This window comes from Cryptotermes secundus, unplaced genomic scaffold (assembly GCF_002891405.2).
Source record: "Cryptotermes secundus unplaced genomic scaffold, Csec_1.0 scaffold2493, whole genome shotgun sequence".
In the NCBI taxonomy this organism is placed as follows: domain Eukaryota; kingdom Metazoa; phylum Arthropoda; class Insecta; order Blattodea; family Kalotermitidae; genus Cryptotermes; species Cryptotermes secundus.
The window spans coordinates 247,452-265,648 of record NW_019718650.1 but is presented as its reverse complement, the minus strand read 5'-3'; the positions used below and the strand labels follow the sequence as shown (position 1 = coordinate 265,648).

At 38.0% G+C, this 18,197-nt stretch overlaps 2 protein-coding genes across 3 annotated transcripts in view; one reads left to right on the top strand and one right to left on the bottom strand.

Annotated features, from left to right (window-relative positions):
- Positions 1 to 3,747: 3,747 nt before the first annotated feature.
- On the bottom strand, positions 3,748 to 10,664 carry LOC111863941. 2 transcript variants are annotated; one of them, XM_023850788.2, is made up of 2 exons: positions 10,467 to 10,664; positions 3,748 to 9,951 (listed from the first exon to the last, which is right to left on the bottom strand). In XM_023850788.2, the coding sequence occupies exon 2, from the start codon at positions 9,923 to 9,925 to the stop codon at positions 3,920 to 3,922; it is 6,006 nt and encodes a 2,001-aa protein (XP_023706556.1). In that variant the 5' UTR covers positions 9,926 to 9,951; positions 10,467 to 10,664; the 3' UTR covers positions 3,748 to 3,919. The 2 variants fall into 2 exon arrangements, with proteins under 2 accessions (XP_023706556.1, XP_023706552.1); XM_023850784.2 differs by lacking the exon at positions 10,467 to 10,664 and adding an exon at positions 10,278 to 10,460.
- Positions 10,665 to 11,649: 985 nt separating this feature from the next.
- Positions 11,650 to 18,197, top strand: part of LOC111864018 (E3 ubiquitin-protein ligase TRIM37) — a 57,829-nt gene continuing 51,281 nt past the window's right edge. Inside the window, exon 1 of the mRNA XM_023850944.2 lies at positions 11,650 to 12,104. Coding sequence (XP_023706712.1) covers positions 12,045 to 12,104 — 60 coding nt within the window. The 5' untranslated portion in view covers positions 11,650 to 12,044. The remainder of the gene's footprint in view (positions 12,105 to 18,197) is intronic.

The window sequence follows — 18,197 nt, the reverse complement described above, 5'->3', positions numbered from 1 at the left end:
GAATAGTATAAACACACACAATATGGTTTCTTATAACTGTGGACCATAACTGCAGTCTACTCTAAGAAAGGTTGCCAAGTTCTCAAGAATTATTTAGAGTACGGTCGTATCTACGTGCCGTTTTGGCATGTTATTCAGTCAGTAAGATTTAATATGGGTGCTTTCAGAAAATGTAGCTCCAGTAAGTGAAACATTTTAAGAATTTTTCTGATCACTGTACAGGGAAACTTTATAGTTTACCGTATTTGTAGATAGGCTGTAAACCAATTTATGTTCCCGCTATGATTGTATAGCCTGATGGGTACTTGTTCAGAAAACTGATACCCACCACAGAACTGGGGTGCGGGGGTTACATAAATTTATATACTTACATAATTATCCTTACCACAAAGTTTGAGAACCCATGACATATATCCATACCCTACACAAAACTTCAACTATAAGGAAAAGTAACATTCCTTAGACATTTCTGATTGTCTCCTATTTCCAGTAACTTCCTGTGCAGTATGGTAAGCTGATAAGGAAGTACTATGAAAAATACCTCTTATCAATATAAGGTTACACAGTGCAAACCACACATTCAATTCCATTTGTCATTCTCTGGAGTCCAGTGTTCGTACAACATATGGGCTACCATATTTAATACCACTCCACGCTATAATGCAAATGGTAAATCTATTATACAGCACAGAATATGCTTGGATACAATTATTTACTATGACATGACAATTGCTGTAAACTATAACAAATACCAATTTAGAAACATGTTATACCAGTAAAAATTGTCTCACTTGTCTCGCAATATAACGAAATGTCACTGCAACAAAATCAAGAAAAACCCTGAAAAGAGTTCTTAAAAATAAACAGGGTGAAAATGTGGGGATTATGCAAATTACACACTCATCTACTGACAATGCATCTGCATAAATATAAGTCTTACTCAATGAGTAGTCTACCAAGTCATAATGCATGTAACTCATATCTTGGCAGTAAATGGTTCAAATCTCAGTCGGGGCTCTTACTTGTCATAATTTCCTGTAATTCTCCTCTGCTCTACCAAATGAATGCACAATATGCCCCATATAAATCATACCTGCATTCTTTAAAGTCCTTCTCTACTCACATTCATAATCATTTCCCCACCAACCTCTTAGCTGAAATATAAATCAATTACTTTAACATATTTTGGTCTTTCTAAATACAGAAAATCATCCTACAATCTTAAACTTATCCTGTACCCACTGTGAAACTCTGCACTCAACATTTCATACTTCAGGACATAGGATATGAAGTGTTGGGTGTATGCCAGTCTTGTCCAAATTCTGAAAAGGATCATGGTCCATATAATTTTACACATGAAATAATTTTTCCCAACTACTTTCAGCCTCATGCTGACCGAGAATATGAACCTACGAAGGTACATAATGCACTGTATACAACAAACTGATTACACCTACCAACATTTCAAAAACTTTTGCAGAGAAAACACAGTTGTTTTTTATGTGAATGTGAAAACTGTACAACCTTCAATTCCCATACTTAGTCACTTTACAGTGTGTCAAAATTATCACTTACTGCATAAATGCCTGGATATTGTTTTACTGTTGCAAGTTTCTGTAGAAAATTCATTAATACCATGATGCTGAAACACAAAAGAGGTTATCTGCTTCAGCTTGAAGTTGGTGTCTACTTGTAGATCAACAGCTAATGTGAATTGCACATTTACTGTTCCCTGGCTTTCAAAATTCTGAAATGTGCATGAACGTGCATCAAAGAAACTCTGTTTCTTACTTACTCTTGATTTTCTGACAGTTTAAATATATGACCTTGTACTCATATATATGACGAATGTTTACTTCTGTTACTTGTGTAAGGTTTTACTTCATTTTTTAATGTGGGTTGTACTGACAATTCAATGTAGACAGATTTGTAGTAAAAGAGAAAGTGCAAAATTTTGTGAGCTGGTAAGGTATTCATTTAATCAGAGCAGCATTTCCTAATTACCTGCTTATTCAGGTCTGTGTAGCGAAACTGTTGCACATAACATACAAACTTCCATATTGTTCAGCCAATTCTGGCTGTTATTTAAATAAAAACATAAATAAAATTAGCATTTATTCTTGACTTCCTTGTAATGACTACTACTATTATACTTTTTCTCCAGGAATTCATGTACAATTCATGTACATGGATGTTATTTTAGGGATAACCTTATGCCCCCCTATAGAAGAAAACTGTGAATCTCCTAATGTCTATAAGAATTAGTCACAAATTTATTTACATACCACAGCAATTATAAGGTCAGTTTCACTGCAGTTAAGAAATATAGTTGTTGCAACTAGTAAACATTAATAACGTTCTCAGAAAAGATTAAAATCATATTTAGGATAAAATAAAAAACAAATATTGAATTTCATAATACATGCACGTATAATGGTATCACATACATTCCAATATCATCAACCTAATCAAAATTATGATCATTATGTATGTTTACCTAATCACCTGAAACAACAGAAATACCAGTAATCCTTTAATTTACTTTGTTGCACTATTCACCCATGTGACTTTGTATAAAAAATAAATAGCCTAAAATGTTGGTATACTAAAAAACACATGGCAATGCATCAAATCATACAGGTAAAAGTGAAAGAACACATTATGTACATAGCATCTGATAAATACATGTTTAATATCACATTGCTGTACTTATTTCATCAACACGAGGCCATTGCAAGAGAATACTTAGCATCAGATCCTGTTCCAAAGCAGTCACATTACTATTTTCTCATACTCCTATCTTTGGGGGCACGCAGTAGGGTAGCTGGTTGCGGGTTCAAGTCCCGATGAGGTCATTGGATTTTTTTCACTTGACCTAATCCTTCCAGCCCTATGGCCCTGGGGTCAACTCAACCTCTAATAGAAACGAGAGCCAGGAATATTCTTGGGGGTAAAAGGTGGTCGGTGCGCAGGGCTGACAAACTTGCCGCCATCTATGATCCAATTGTCTAGAAAATGTGGGAACCTCAATGTCTCACAACCCTATGGGCCTCCATGGCCTGTTACAGGGATACCTTTACTTACTTTTTTACTTTTTACTCCTATCTTCAATTCCAATAATAATATTGTACAATTCCATTTCTTAGATAAATGCAAGACATTTCTGACATTACATATGACACATGTGTATACAGTTTTATAATTAAGAACAGTACCATCTAGAAGATAATGCCATGTAGAAGTTCATCTTCAGAGTCAAAGAGTAAACTCAGCATGAAACCAGCTCGCCACCTGCTTCTTGCTTGGCTTCCTGTTGGATCCTTAAGATAGGGGCAGTACATTCCTTTGAAACATCAGTGAACTTCTACTGCACTAAATAGCATTACATCCCAGAGGACAGCACTTTCCATAGTCACTGCTGTGTGGAACCCCAAATCCAACATAATTTTATTATTGTAGTAGTAGTACTGATGATGGTGATGATGATAATAATAATAATAATAATAATAATAATAATAATAATAATAGTAGTAACAATGATACTAATGTACATATAACTGATTTTTACTTCAGCTACCATCCACGTAGTTGCTCATAGGCAAAGAAAATAAGTATCATATTTATTTACATATAAAAGCATCCAACTACTTCCCACTACCTTCTTTCAAAATGTTCAACATCAGTTGCTGACAATTACTTTTATAGAATCCACCAGGGATTAATCTAAAACTTGTATGAATTCATTCACTGTCAATTATTATGCTACCTATTTACACTATTTACACAAATTCCTTCTGAAGAGGAGGAAACCAACGAAGAAATAACACACACATGAAGCAGAGCTCCCAAAACTTCACACGTTAATATAACAAGTGGTTAAATAGGTCATTCATACTGTGTACATAAACCCACACCCAACTCACACATGTAGCAAGTACTCGCTCCTTGCCGCAGCCCTCTTTCTGCAGTCTGGACAAAACCACTTGCCCTTTGGTGGCACCATTATACCCACACACTCAAAATGAAACCATTCAATTGTACAGTCTTTACCATCACACGCAATCATTTCTGACACTTCATCATATGGACACTGGCAGTAACAATATAAATTTTCGTTCTTTTGCTGAACAGCATCGCTTTTTCTTTCAGCCGAAGACGTATGAGTTTGCGCTGCTGATGAGGTCTCGGTTTCACTGTCTGCATCAGAGAGATCATCATCATCGTCATCATCACCCTGTTCTTTTTCAGCATCACTTTCACTGTTGGATGACTCACTGCTGCTTTTCTTTATGTCCTCTCGATCACTATCACTATCCTCCACAGCCTCCTCCTCTGACTTCTCCTCATTAACAGATGGGACTTGAACTGGTTCAGGCATGGAGCCAGAATTGCTGCACCCTGGTGCAGACTGCAACACTGATACCGGGTTTGCCTTACGCCACTTAGCTGCTGGTTGATCAGGTTCATCATCACTAGAATCCCCATAAAATCTTTTGGGAACTCGCTTTCTTTTGGAGAGGCGTTTGGTATCTGTTTCTGAGCCACTACCTGTGCTGTGATAGGGTGCAGTGGGTGTTGATGGCTCAAGATGGCTAACAAGGAAGGGACTTTGAATGGATCGGGCTGGTGTGGCCAAGGTGGTAGTATTCGCAGAACTGCTTGCAGATGTTGTTGGCATGGCTGATTTTGAAAAAATTGGTGCATGATTGCTGTAGTAGTCTGTGGGAATGTTGAGTTGCAGTTTGTTTTCCATTTTATTTTCTGAACTATTATGATGTAATTTTTTATGTTTTTTTGTTTTTACTTTCTTCTTTGGTATAGGTTCTTCAATGGAACTTGGTGGTGGTGACTGACCAGACTGTGACATTGTGCCATTATTAACAGGAGCCACTGCTGCCAATAAAAGAAGTTGATTTCGCTTTTCTGCAAGTAGTTTGTTGGCCTGTCTCTGTGGATATTTATCATAAAAATCCTCATCTGTCTCTGTTTCATCTGTGTCTAGATCTGATTCTCTTACAGGCAACTCCACGTCCTCAGGTTCAACCGATGTGGCCAGAGGTGGAACTTCATGCTGTTCAGGAGGTCCATTTGTTGCTACCCCTGCGGCACCTGCTTCAGGTGTTGCATCCTCAACTTCCTCCGCTTTCTTCCGCTTTGCCCTCTCTCTCCTGCGTTCTCGTCTGGCTGTCTGGCGGCGTCTGCCTTCTGAACTTGAACTGTCAGAATCAGAGCTCTGACTGGAGGATGTGCCTGAACTGCTTGAACTTGAGCTGCTACAACTGCAGTTTGTACCACAACTACATGTGCTTGAGTCACTGTTACTGCTGGAATCACTAGATGATGAACTAGCACTATGTTTCTGTTTCTTCTTGGGTGACTTTTGTTTTTTCTTGTTTGGAGAAGTGATGGCTGAAACACTTACAGCTGCAGCACCTTCCTCTCTCTCATTTTCAACACCAAGTGATGTATTAGTGTAACAGTAATTATGATCGGCATCACAAGCCTTCTTCTCTTCTTCCGATTTCTCCTTTGGTTCTGTTTTTTCAGCATCTTGTTGTGAGAGAATGGCATGTTGCTCAGCTTGCAGTTCTGATGCCAACACACCTTCTGACTGCTCTTCCATGTTCACTGAATGACTTGTCCCCACAAATGGTCCACAGTAGTCATGATCCATATATATCACTGAAATGACTTCTGCAATCTGCCTCTCACATAACTGGAATTGTAGTTCCCTTTCAGTTTTTTGTGTTGAACTTTCACCAGTTTCAGTGTGCTGACTTTCACGACGTTCTAAGTTCGCTTTATATGTCTTGAAATTTTCCCAAATTCCATCTACAACTTCAATTGGTTGTTGAACATCCTCATCTGTGTGAGACAAAGCTTCAGATGTTCTTTGTCTGTCATTTAAGTTTGTGCTTCCATTAACAGCCACTGATTCCACGTCACTTACAGATTTACCTGCCTTCACATTTAACTGTGTCTCCTTTGTGTCATCATCAGAATCATCACTTTCTGACGATAAATTCAAGGGAGGGAGGTCATAGACATCTACAACCTTAGATTTCTTTTCACCTACTTCTTTCTCCTCATACTTGAGTGCTTCACCCAAGTTTTCAGTAACAGGTGCTTCTACAGCAGCATCAGCTATATCTCTTTCTGATACTGTGGCTGCTGTCACAGGATCACATACCCGTGACTCCTCTTCTTGTACTGAACTGCCACTGGCAACTGCATCCTCATGGGCAAGCACATCTGCTCTTTGCAGAGAGTCATCTTCGATTTTATTACTTTCTTGGCTTTCAAATTCTCCGATGGGACCATTTTCTTGCAGCCTTGTTTCCACTGCATCTTTAGGCGAAGAAGGCTCTCGATGTTTCTCCTGATGTTTGGTTAAAAGTTTTCTTGATATGAAATGTTCCTCACACTCACTGCAGGGATAAGGCAAATCACCAGCATGCAGTCTCTTATGAACTTTCAATGCCACAGCACGTGAGAAGCTGCTGTTACATTCTTCACATACAAATGCATTTGGTGGTATACAAAAATGATAGACATGAGGCCATTTCTTCTGTAAACATTTCTTGCAAAGAACGCTCTCAGTGCCATGCTTCCAGAAAAGGTGTTTTGTAATATCGGGTTTGTTGCGATAAGCAATTCCACAACGATAACATAGGTGGTGTAGCTTGTGTTTCCACACATGATTGGACAACTTCTGTTGATCGCCAGTAGTTTCCAGACACACATCACAAGCATGATGTCTCTTCCTCAGATGTACCATAAGTCTAAAAGCTGAAGGTAAACCATCAACTGTACACAGGCAGCAGCGGAAGTTTATATTACTTTCTGGTACATAGATACCAGGACATAAATGACACAGTAGTTCACTATAGCTATAAAAATTGGATTTGCACATAATGCATAAGAGAATTGTTTTCTGGTGCATCTTTCTGTTGTGTACATATAGCTCTTTATGCAGGGTTGTCAAGAAATGGCAATGGAAACATTCGTATGTTCTATCATATGGACGCATACAAGTTTGGTCCATATTATCGTAAGAGTCTGTGTTAAAAAACATGTGTTGCAATTCTGATAATGAAATTTTCAATTTATCCACAAACCCATCAGCTTCTGTGAGTTCTCCACTATCAGAGCAAACAACTGGAGCAAAACGATGCTCTGCTAACAGATGTAATGCCAGCTGTTTACCATTAACAGCTATTTTCTTAGCATGATTACAGTACACACAATTAAGGCAGGAAACTTTCACAGATTCCTTCAGTAACATCTGGATATTCATACTGTCAAGATGTTCTTCAAGTGTCAGTTCCAAAAGGGGTACATCATCACCTGCTATCTGCATGCTTTCTGCTGGGTCATCAACTTTCTCTTCCTCCAAAACTGTATATTCTTGAGTGTCCTCTATCGTATTCTGCACCATTTCAGTGTCACTCTTTGGTGCATCATGTTTAGAATCTTCTGCTTCACTCATTTTATCTTCTGTGTTATATTTCTCCCCATCATCAGTCTTTTTTTCTTCTAATTCCATTTTTTCTTCTTCCTCACTCTTATTTTCATCTACAACAAGGGACAGTTTATCACTTTCTGCATTATCAGCATCTGACTCATCAACTTTCTCTTTATCCTTTGTTTCTTCATGATCACTCTCCTCAGAAGATGGTTCCGAACTTGTAGAACTGTCATCAGTATCATCACCAGACTCTGACTCAGACTCCGAATCAGCTTCTGTGGCACTTGGTGTAACTGAAGTAACTTTTGTTTCTGTTTGTGGTGATGTCTTTGGGCCAACATCTGATTTTGAAGAAGACTTTGCACTGGTTTCTTTCTGTAGTGATGGCATTAAACTAGCCTGCACTTGTTGCTGTGTTTTTGTATCATTTTCTAAATTTGACTCAAGTTCTTCCAAAACAGGGCTTTGAAGCTCATTATCTCGTGGGCTTTCCAAATCTGTCTTGTTCTCCAGATCTGACCTCTTTGGTTCTATCCCTCCCTTGTGCATACTTTCATCATCAACTTCAATTACAATCTTGCCACTTTGGTCATCAACATGCTCCTGATTTTCTTGAATTTCCTTTTCTTTGACAACTATATTACTTGAGCTAGCATTTGTATCATTATCTTGAACATCTTCATCTCTGTTATTGTCACTAGTTTCTGCACATTTCTCATTTATGTCTGTATCAGTTGATGAATCTGTAGGCTTCAGCTCAGCAGTGACTTTCCTATCAACATCTTGACTTATACCTTTATAGGTTTTGACTTTTGAAATAGCTACTGGCTTCTGCTTCTCTAAAGGCTCATCAATGTTGACATGACAGAAAGAAGCTGCATTACTAATATCATAATCATCATCAATATCTGAGAGATCTCTAGGTTTTTCCAGACTTTCTCCTGTGCTGTCAAGCATCATATTTGCTTTCTGATTTACTCTTTTGCCTGGAACTTTTCCCACCGGTATTAAATATTTTGTGACTGATAAAGAATGTTCTTGAATCGAGAGCTGAGAATTCTGTGTTGATTCTGGTGGACTTTCCAGTGTGGCAGAAAGTGAAGAACTTGATAGTGGCCGTAGGGGTGGTGGCGATGAGCTACTATCAGTAAAGGCTCGGCGGCATGTTGGAAAATGCGCACCTCGCAACCCGCATAAGGAACATGCCTTGTCAGTATTAATCACCAATCCTTCACTGCAAGAGTGGTCATAAAAATTTTCTCGCTCTGAAAAAATCCGTTCACAAGTGCAACACATAAGAAAGCAGGACCCACTTTTAAATTCATTTAGAAACTGCTCTGATGATGTATACAGTGCTTCAACTACCCCATGCTTTCCAGACAAATGTGTAGCAAGCTTGTCAACCTGAGAGAACATCCCCAAGCAAAATAAGCATATAAGTCTCTTATGAACCTCCTTCATGTGAAGAAAGAGATTCCAGTTCTCATAGTAAGTCCCACATGCTGAACAGAGGTACACTTTGCGAGTTATCTTGAAATTTGTAGATGGTGTAGGTTCAGAAGTATGAGGTGGAGGGATAGGTTTTGTAAGACTTTGCACTTTATTACAATTTTTCAGACAGGTGTTCTGATGTTCTTGTAATTTTAACATGGACGGGAAACCACTCTCACCACATTTATAGCATTTGAATTTCACTGTTGGCTGCAAGCCCAAATACTGAGCATATTCTTTAAGCTGTGCACTGGATTGCGTCCCATCTGGTAATGTTTGATGTGACAGCAAAACATGCTGAGGTTCTAAAACAGCCTCTCCGAGAGGTGATTCCTTGCATTTAAAAACTGATTTTGAAGACTTCAATGGTTTATCACCTGTTGTGGATATGTTATTGGCTGCTACGGATGTCTGAGCCAAAATCCTTTTCTTGAACCCTTTATATTCAATATTACTCTCAGAATTTTGGCCATCATCTTTTGTTGCATCACTTATTTCTTCGGGCAATGGGATCACTTCATGTTTACGTTTCTGAGGGTTTAATGAATTCTCAGATTCAGAATATGTATCATCATCATCTTCATCTTCAACTGATCTGCTGTCCTTATCTATGGTATTATCACTAACGAAATCTAAATCAGAACTGTGCTCAGCTGTGTCACATTTTGATAATTCTACCTCACCATTTACTTTCTTTGGACTTCCGGGAACATCACTATCACTTGCTAATGCGCCATTGTTCTTCTCACTACCCCTCTCACTTGTTATTGGTGCAGATACTACACAGCTAGCTGACTTCATATTATCCTGACAACCAGGCTTTAATTTATCATGTTCCTCTACCAATGGACTAGGGGAACTCTTGTCACCATGTAAAACTGAAGCATCATCTTTATCCTTTGTTACCCTTTCACTGAATATTGACTCCTCCACAGCCATTAGTGTGTCACCTTCATCCTCCTCCATAGTCTCCACCAAGCAAGCACAAAAGCCTGAAACCAAGAAACAGAAATCTATGTAGACTCTTATAATCTCTCTCGGGAGTCATCAGCTTGTCTTTCCAACACATGTGTACAATTACATTTCTGAGAGCTGCCATAAATGACTAGCATTACATATACCCACATAACACTAAATGGCTTCAAATCTCGACTACTTGGAGTACGATCATCAAAGACTGATACAAAAAGCGTAAGTATTATTATAATCTACCGTTTAACCTTTCCCACACAATTTCCTCGCGAGTCCAATTGCTACTAAAAAAAAGTTCTACGCAAGTGGTTGAAATACTGCAATGTACGGAAGTTCTGCGTCTTACCCAAGAGGTTAGATGACTGGTTGCACTTCTTGAAGTGCGTGTGATATTTGTTGTGGCTCAGCAATTTATGCAATTTCACTTACAGGTTACCAAATTCTTCGCTCCCCCGCCTTAAAGGTTAGTAAAATGGCGTCACAATTAATAGCAACACATCGTCCAACATCTACCGACAGTAGTGACATCTTTTACCTGCGCAAAACACGGAGGGTTAGCATGAGCCAAACTCAGAGCTTTGTGTATAACGTACTGTATGTCCTTAGTACATTTATATACACGTTGCAATGAAGTCCATATTAATAGGTTTTAACGTTTGGCACATTCATTAACTGTACAGAAATATGGTTACAATTTATTCTACACAATTCAACTTTAACGTTAACGCCATTACAGTACCATGATTCTTTGCGCAAAACGCAAAACGGGCACATTGTCTACTGAAAGACTGCAAAATTGTTTCGCTACAGACTTAAATAACATCAATATATATCCATCATATTAAAGTGTATCATAGGGAGATAGGATGGGATGGTATGGATTGGATTGATCTGGCTCAGGATAGGAACCAGTTGAAGGCTCTTGTGAACACGGTAATGAACCTTTGGGTTCCGTAAAATGCTGGGAAATTCTTGAGTAGATGCAGAATTGGCGACTCAAGAAGGGCTCAGTTCCATGATTAAGTAAGTAAGTATGTAATATCTCCTTTATACCCACTGGGTGCGCGTGTATTTGTGGTTTACGCATTTACACATTTGCACCTCTCATCCGAGAGCACACCATGGAAACTGGCAACCGCAACGCAACCGCGATTTCTGAGAATTGTTATCAGCCAGTTGAACGCATGTTAGCGAATGGAGCGTCACAAATTGAGGAAACGGCAACGCAAATCGCAGAAAGATTGAGAAACTCAATTTTCAGGCAACGGAGCATCCCAGTCTTCTCACAATTGCGTTACCGCGTGGTTTCGTAGTATCAACTGTTCTGTAACGCACTTCAGTGATTAATTTGTTTGTTAAGACGACACGAAAAGTTGACGAAGCTGCTAATTTTGTTCTTGTGCAGTTAACTGAGCAAGAGCCTGACATATATGACAAACGCCACCCAGACAGACTATACTAGGCGGGACAAAATAGATTTGGTTTTCGTTTATATATATTCGTTTACGAACAACGTAATTAACGTAATTTGCAAGTGTGCCATTTCTCACTTATGTACAGGAAGGCAATTTGATTTGCTGAAGAGTTCTGTCTATTGGGGTATAACGCCTTGTAGTCCGCCGAAAGTCAATCGATGTTTCAGAGGAACTTTCGCCTCCATCTTCAGAGTTGAAGAGTAAGCCAATCAAGAAACCGGCAAGAAAATTCTCCAACCCTGAAGACGGAGGCGACATGCTCCTTGGAAACGTCCATTGACTTCAATGGACTTTATGGCCGTTTATCGCAGAACGCAGAACTCATCACGACTGCTGTGAAAACTTCTACTACCACAATTTTATTTGCTGTTATGTATATCTGCAGATTTTCTCTACTAAACATGTAACGTTTGATGTGTGGTGGAATGTGTAAACGGTTTAGACGGTTTAGACTGTGTAGACGTGTAGAGTATAAAAGAAGGCATTAGTAAAGGAAAATGTAGTTCCGTGAGAAAACGCGTGCGGCTTAATTTCCGTAAATTGTACTAGTGAACAGAAGCAACAATGTTAAAACGAATGGATTTTTCTTATATCGGACAGCCATGCACTTCGCTTCGTAAATTGAATATATTAATGCTATGAACATGGCTGGAAGGTCTGATAAGGGGAGCAAACATGTTGATGAACATAGTGTGGAGGTTAGTAACCTGGTAGTGTTTTGTGTGATGAGTGTGAAGAAAGCACGAACATGTGTGTAGCAGTGGTGTGCGATGGGAAAATGTTTGGTTATTTTATAATTGTTTAAAGTCTATGTCTCCTGACTTAATTATTTGGTTTGATGTTGAGCTTTCCACCATTCTAGTGTCTTCCAAAATTGACGTTGCCCGATTGAATTACCAGTAGTTTCATAATGTGAATTGAGATACGGCAGAATTTGCACGCCCTTTTTCTCTTTGAAATGATATTTACCTAATGCTGCTTCATACAAATGTGGGTCTCAAAATTATAATTCCACGTCAACTGCGAATAGCATAATTGGTCTTCATGTAACGACATAAAAAGCTACAGTGTGCCGTTAAAACGATATTTCATATTCAATGGAATAGATGTGTCTCACATTCCAGCTTCAGCGTTTTTATTATTGAAAAAAAAGGTTGTGATACTTAGATTCCGTGTGGAGAGAGATATTTTACGTTTTTGATAAAAGTCCAAACCAATTAAGTGAAAATGCGCTATGGTATGTCTTTGTAATGCTGTTACGGTTTGTGCTAAGTAAGTTAAAAGGTACTTCGTATTAAGTATGCTATTCCATCTGCACTTTAATGCCGTATTCTTAATACTATAGATACATATCATTTCAGTGAACCATAGTTAGATAATAAGTGTAGTTATTGTTTGGTTTTGTTTACTTTGGTACAGCAGTTGAATTTGAATATGTAATTCACTAGCCAAGTCTACTCTCTCAGCGAGTAGAGAATATGTGCACTTCTTATGGAGCTTGAAGTTTCAGTACTGTGTTTGTGAGAGCCTGCCAGTGTATTGTTCAGTTGTTCGGTAATTGTTCAATTTATTTATGGTCCGTAAATCCAGATACATGTAAACACCATAGGATATGGAACAAGTCAAATACAGTATAAATACAATGGCATCTGTACAATAATAGTCTAATTGAAAAATTAATAAGATCACAAATTACATAAATATAAGTTAATTGTTCTTATGCATCACAATTTGAGACTGTTAACAGAAACAATATCGATGAGTACATCGCTAATAAGTAATAAGATTAAAATTACGTAGATACAAGATAATTATACTTGTGCATCACAATTTGAGCCTGTTGTCAAAAACGATGTCAATGAGTACATTGTTAAAAGTTATAAAATATGTAAGTAAAAGTAAAAGCAAGCAAGCAGTCTTCAGTCATACATTCATACACAATCCATAGATAAGGGAGACCTATGAATACAGTAAAATACAGTCAAAAATGGCAAGCGGGATGACGACATAGATAAAAATATTTTTCTAATGAGTATAATTTAATTACTATTATATAATTATTTTATCTAATCGGTTATAATTCATTTATTCATTTGTTCCTTCCTTCCTTCATTTACACTCGTCTAGCCTTGTTTGGCTGGTAAACTAAAATAAACAGTGACAACAAAACAGATTATGTGGCTTGCCTGGATACAGTTAGACAGAAACACTCAAAACACATTATCAAGACAGCTCCCAATATGGTCATTAAACTGCTATGCAATGTGTGTGTCTCCAAGCATGTATCAAACTATCAATGAATGCCACTGCAATAATCAAGTATGAAATTACTTGTCCTTGTTTCTGCTTTCTCACAACAGTTTATTTCTTTAAGATGCATTGTAATATTATCTGCTTGTCTACACTGCCTCTGTGGTCTAGTGGTCAGTGTTCCTGGCTACAGATCTGGAGGTCTGGGTTTGATTCCCGCCACTACCAGATTTTTTTCTGAGAAGTAGTGGGTCTGGAATGGGATGAATTCAGCCTCATGATGATAATTGAGGACCTATTTCAAGGAAATAGCGGCTCTGGTCTAGAAAACCGAAATTAACGGCCATGGGGATTCATTGCACAAAGTGGGCACTAAACTTCGCTGACAAGCAGCGGTATCTCAGTTGGTATAGTTCGCTTGCGGACTAAAATCATGGAATTCTTTTGTCTACACTTAGGTCTCCCATGTGTGCTGTTACTTTTAAGTTGATTTTTATAAGACAATGATACTTAGCCTGTTTATTGGATAGGATCCTCATTAATTTGGGGCATGTGGTAACATATTTGGTTGAGGCACTATGCTACAAGCCAGAAGGTTGTGGGTTCTAGTCTTGATGAGGTGGATTTTTTTCAATTTACCTAGTCCTTCCAGCCGCACTATGGGCCTGGGGTCGAGTCAGCCTCTAACAGAAATGAGTACCAGGAATCTTCCTTGGGGGTAAAGGACAGCCTGCGCGTAAAGCTGATAACCTTACTGCCATCTGTGAGCCAGTTGTCTAGAAGATGTGGGAGCCTCAACCTCTCACAATCCTCTGGGCCTCCATGGCCTATTACAGGGATAACTTTACCTCTTTTACCTTTATCCTCATTAATTTATCACAGTTTAAAAAAACTGTATATGCATGCATACTGTGTACAGATGTACAACACAGTATGAACGTGTAAGACTGTATTTTCTGTGACCGGGTTACGATTAATATTTTGGCAGTTCTTTTCTCTAGATCTCTATTTATTTGTTTAAACATAAAATAAGGAATGCATGAAAGAGTAAAATTACATTTAAACCTCATAAATAATCACGTGGTATTACAATTTAGCTTCTGTGAGAATTTAAAATATATTTATAATCCATCCCAAATTTGGAAAGGGGGACAAGTGGATACTGCACATTCAGTCTGAATTTTGCCATATATTTTAAGACATCTAGTCACATACATTAGTCATGAACAATTTGAAAAGGAATGAAATTTATTATGGCAGGCCATGCCATAGCTCAGGCAGTCAGTCACTGGCATTCCACCATGGTGGCCTAAATTCAGTCCCGGGTGAGGTTATGGGGAATTTATGGTAGAAAGTATCACCGAGGCAAGTTTTCACCAAGTATATTTTGGTTTTGCCTGTCAGTTCTTATTCCACCAGCTGCTCCACAGTCAATATTCATCCTAGCTGATTTCAATTTAAATTCCAATTTTTGTAACATTCCATAGATCCGCAGTACATGTAAGATATAGAACATTTAAAAATAGTACATAATATACAGAATAGATAAAACAAAGTAACTGAGTAGAATAGAATTAAATAAAATATGTTGAATCAGATAGTTGATTCCAGTAAATACATAATACTTAATACTATTAGAATTGACTATGAAATCACAATAGAAACATTTCAAGCAAAAACTAGTCAAATATCTGACTACAAGCAAATCATAACATAGCACTTCTAAAATGCAATAAGTATGACAATATAAAGCTGACACTGTATATCCTTGTTATGATAATAAATTGTAGTGTTTTCTGTAAACTTGTGGTAACTTTCTTTGTGCAACATAGAATACCAACACTATTTTAGAATGAAGAATTGAGATTTATTTATTTGGTGTTTTAAAAGTTTACATGAAAGTAGATCTCAAGAACTTCATTGGCCACATTTTATGTCTATCTCATAATGATGTGTGAATATCTATTTTCCACATCCAATTACAAATAATAACTGTTTTGGATGAACAGATCTTAATAACATTTGCAATTTTTAGTCTTCACAAAAATTTCTCAAATAAATCGAATGTGATTTTAATTACAGCTGCGGGAGTTCCAAAAACCAAATCATTGCACATCAGGTCATACGTTACTTTTACAATACCAGATCGTATCTGTTACTGAATGTTTATCTCTTAAGATATTGTCTTGTGTTAGTGACTAGACATGAGGTTTGGATTGGTAATTGGATTTGTTGAACACTAACTTGAAACTACAACTAATTATAATGCTGTCACCAGTCTACACACACTTTACAGTTCTCTATAGCACATGCTAAGTCTCAATCTATTATTGTCTTCACTGGTCATTACTAGGTAGTGGCTCCCAACAGTGAATATTCCTCTGATACACGTATTTCAGAGTCAGAGTTAAGTTTATCTTGGTGCCAAGTCCCTTGAGGATCACGACCAGAGGTTTTTTTTTTGTGTGTGTGGGTGGGGGGGGAGGGGGCAACTGAACCCTTATGGTCATAGGTATAGTCAGAGTCATACTTACTTTAAAACTGGTGGTTTACCATTAGTCCAGCTTGGTGACAAACCCTTTGGGACTCATGACCAACATTTTTTAACTGAACACTTGCAGTCATAGCCCTTATGTAACATCCTCTCTGACAAGAAGATGGGTCTGTCATTTACAGTTGCTACTGGAACTCGCCAGTGCAGTCATTTTCATGTGTTCTTGGCCAGCTTTCATTTCCTTTAGGTTGGCATCAATTTTTTATTCTGTGGCCTCTGTCCTGGCTTGATGGATATCCATCCACAAGATGAGAGTACCTCAAAGGACCACAGACTTCTCACTCTTGGCCTGTATCTTGGCTTTCAGCCTTCATTTCCCTTAGATTGGCATCTGTTCTTTCTTCCATGGCATTCATTTCCGCCATCAGGCATACCAGTATTTGTTCCATCTTCATAGTGTGGCAAGATACCTACACAGTGTAATCATCAATCCATTAATCGATGAGTCCAATCCCATTTCTGACCCCAGTTGTCATACGTATTAGTGTTATTATATACAGGGTTTGGCTTACTGGACTTACTGAACTCTAACAGAATGTAACTACAAATAACAACAGCGCTAATGCTAATTTACACACTCTGCAGTTCACTACAGCACGTATGAAGCCTTCTCACTGCTATATCTTCGCTGGATGTCACCTGGTAAAGGCTTCCAATGCCATAGCTTCATCAGCTTCCATGTTTATGACCTTATTGGCCACCATCTGTATCATGACTGACTAAACTCTAGATCTATTCTGCTTATAACACCTTGGCATGGACTGCACAGAAAACACTGCTTCAAGCAGTTCTGTTGTTGCATCATGTAGCCGTCACTGTTCTCTATGCAGTCCATGTGACAGCTACATGATGCAACAGTAGAACTTCTGGGAGCAGTGTTTTCTGTATGGTTCATGCCAAGATATAAACCAAATAAATCTAGAGTTTAGTCACTCATGATACAGCCGTTGGCCAATAAGGAAATAAACATGGAAGCTGAGGAAGCTATGGCATTTGGCGTGTTTGCAGAGCCATTCCCAAGCAATGGCTGTCTCTGTAGGCTTCACAGTTCTTGCCTTGAACAAATATGCCACAGGATCTTAATCAGCATAACTAGTTTCTTGGGTACCCCAAACTCTATGAGATCAAATTCACTGTTACAGTTTTAAATAGAGCATCATCAATCATTTTTTAATTTTCGAAGATTAAAGTTTCTGATGCTTTTAAAAATATGAGAAGTCTGAACCATGGATTCCCAATGTAAATTCTTGAATAACCCAGTATCTTATTTCTTCACAAAGTTAATAGAAAGTCCGTCGAGTGTAACAATTTGTAGGTCACTTTTTATTATTATTTCTGCCTTTTTACATGTTTCGGTTTGACACAACCATCATCAGAGGCCCTTGCTATAATTATGGAAACACTGTCGCTGTGTTTTATTCACAATTATGTTTGTCGTGTGGACGCTGCTACGATATGTTGACGTGTAAAAGCACAAAACATGCTAAGATAGTTGAGTACACTCTCAAGTTCTCACTTTTCATCCGAACCTATTTTTAAGTTAAAACGCTAAAATGTTAAAATGTTTGATATAAAATGCTGAACTCCTCCTTGTTAATTCATCCCGAAGATGGGAGATGTCAGCTTGAGGTTGTATGGCTGCAAAGATATTATATTACTTAGGATTTTATATATTATTATATATATTGTTTAATGTTTTATTTGATTCTTGCCTACCTTATGGTTTGATATGTTCCTGTGTGCTGTGTGCTGTGTACTGCAGTAGTAATACTACATCTAATGTTTTTTTATAACCTTGTGTGTTATGACGCGGTTGGGGTGTGTTTATACAAGTAGTGATGAGGTCAAGCATGCTGTTCTGGTTATTGATTTCCTTTGCCTGTTTCTGCTCATCTATTAGTTTATTATCCTTGTAGTGGCGGTAAATTTGGTATTCTTCCTTTATATTCATTAATCTACCTTTCTTTGCTACTTCGATCAGTTCCAT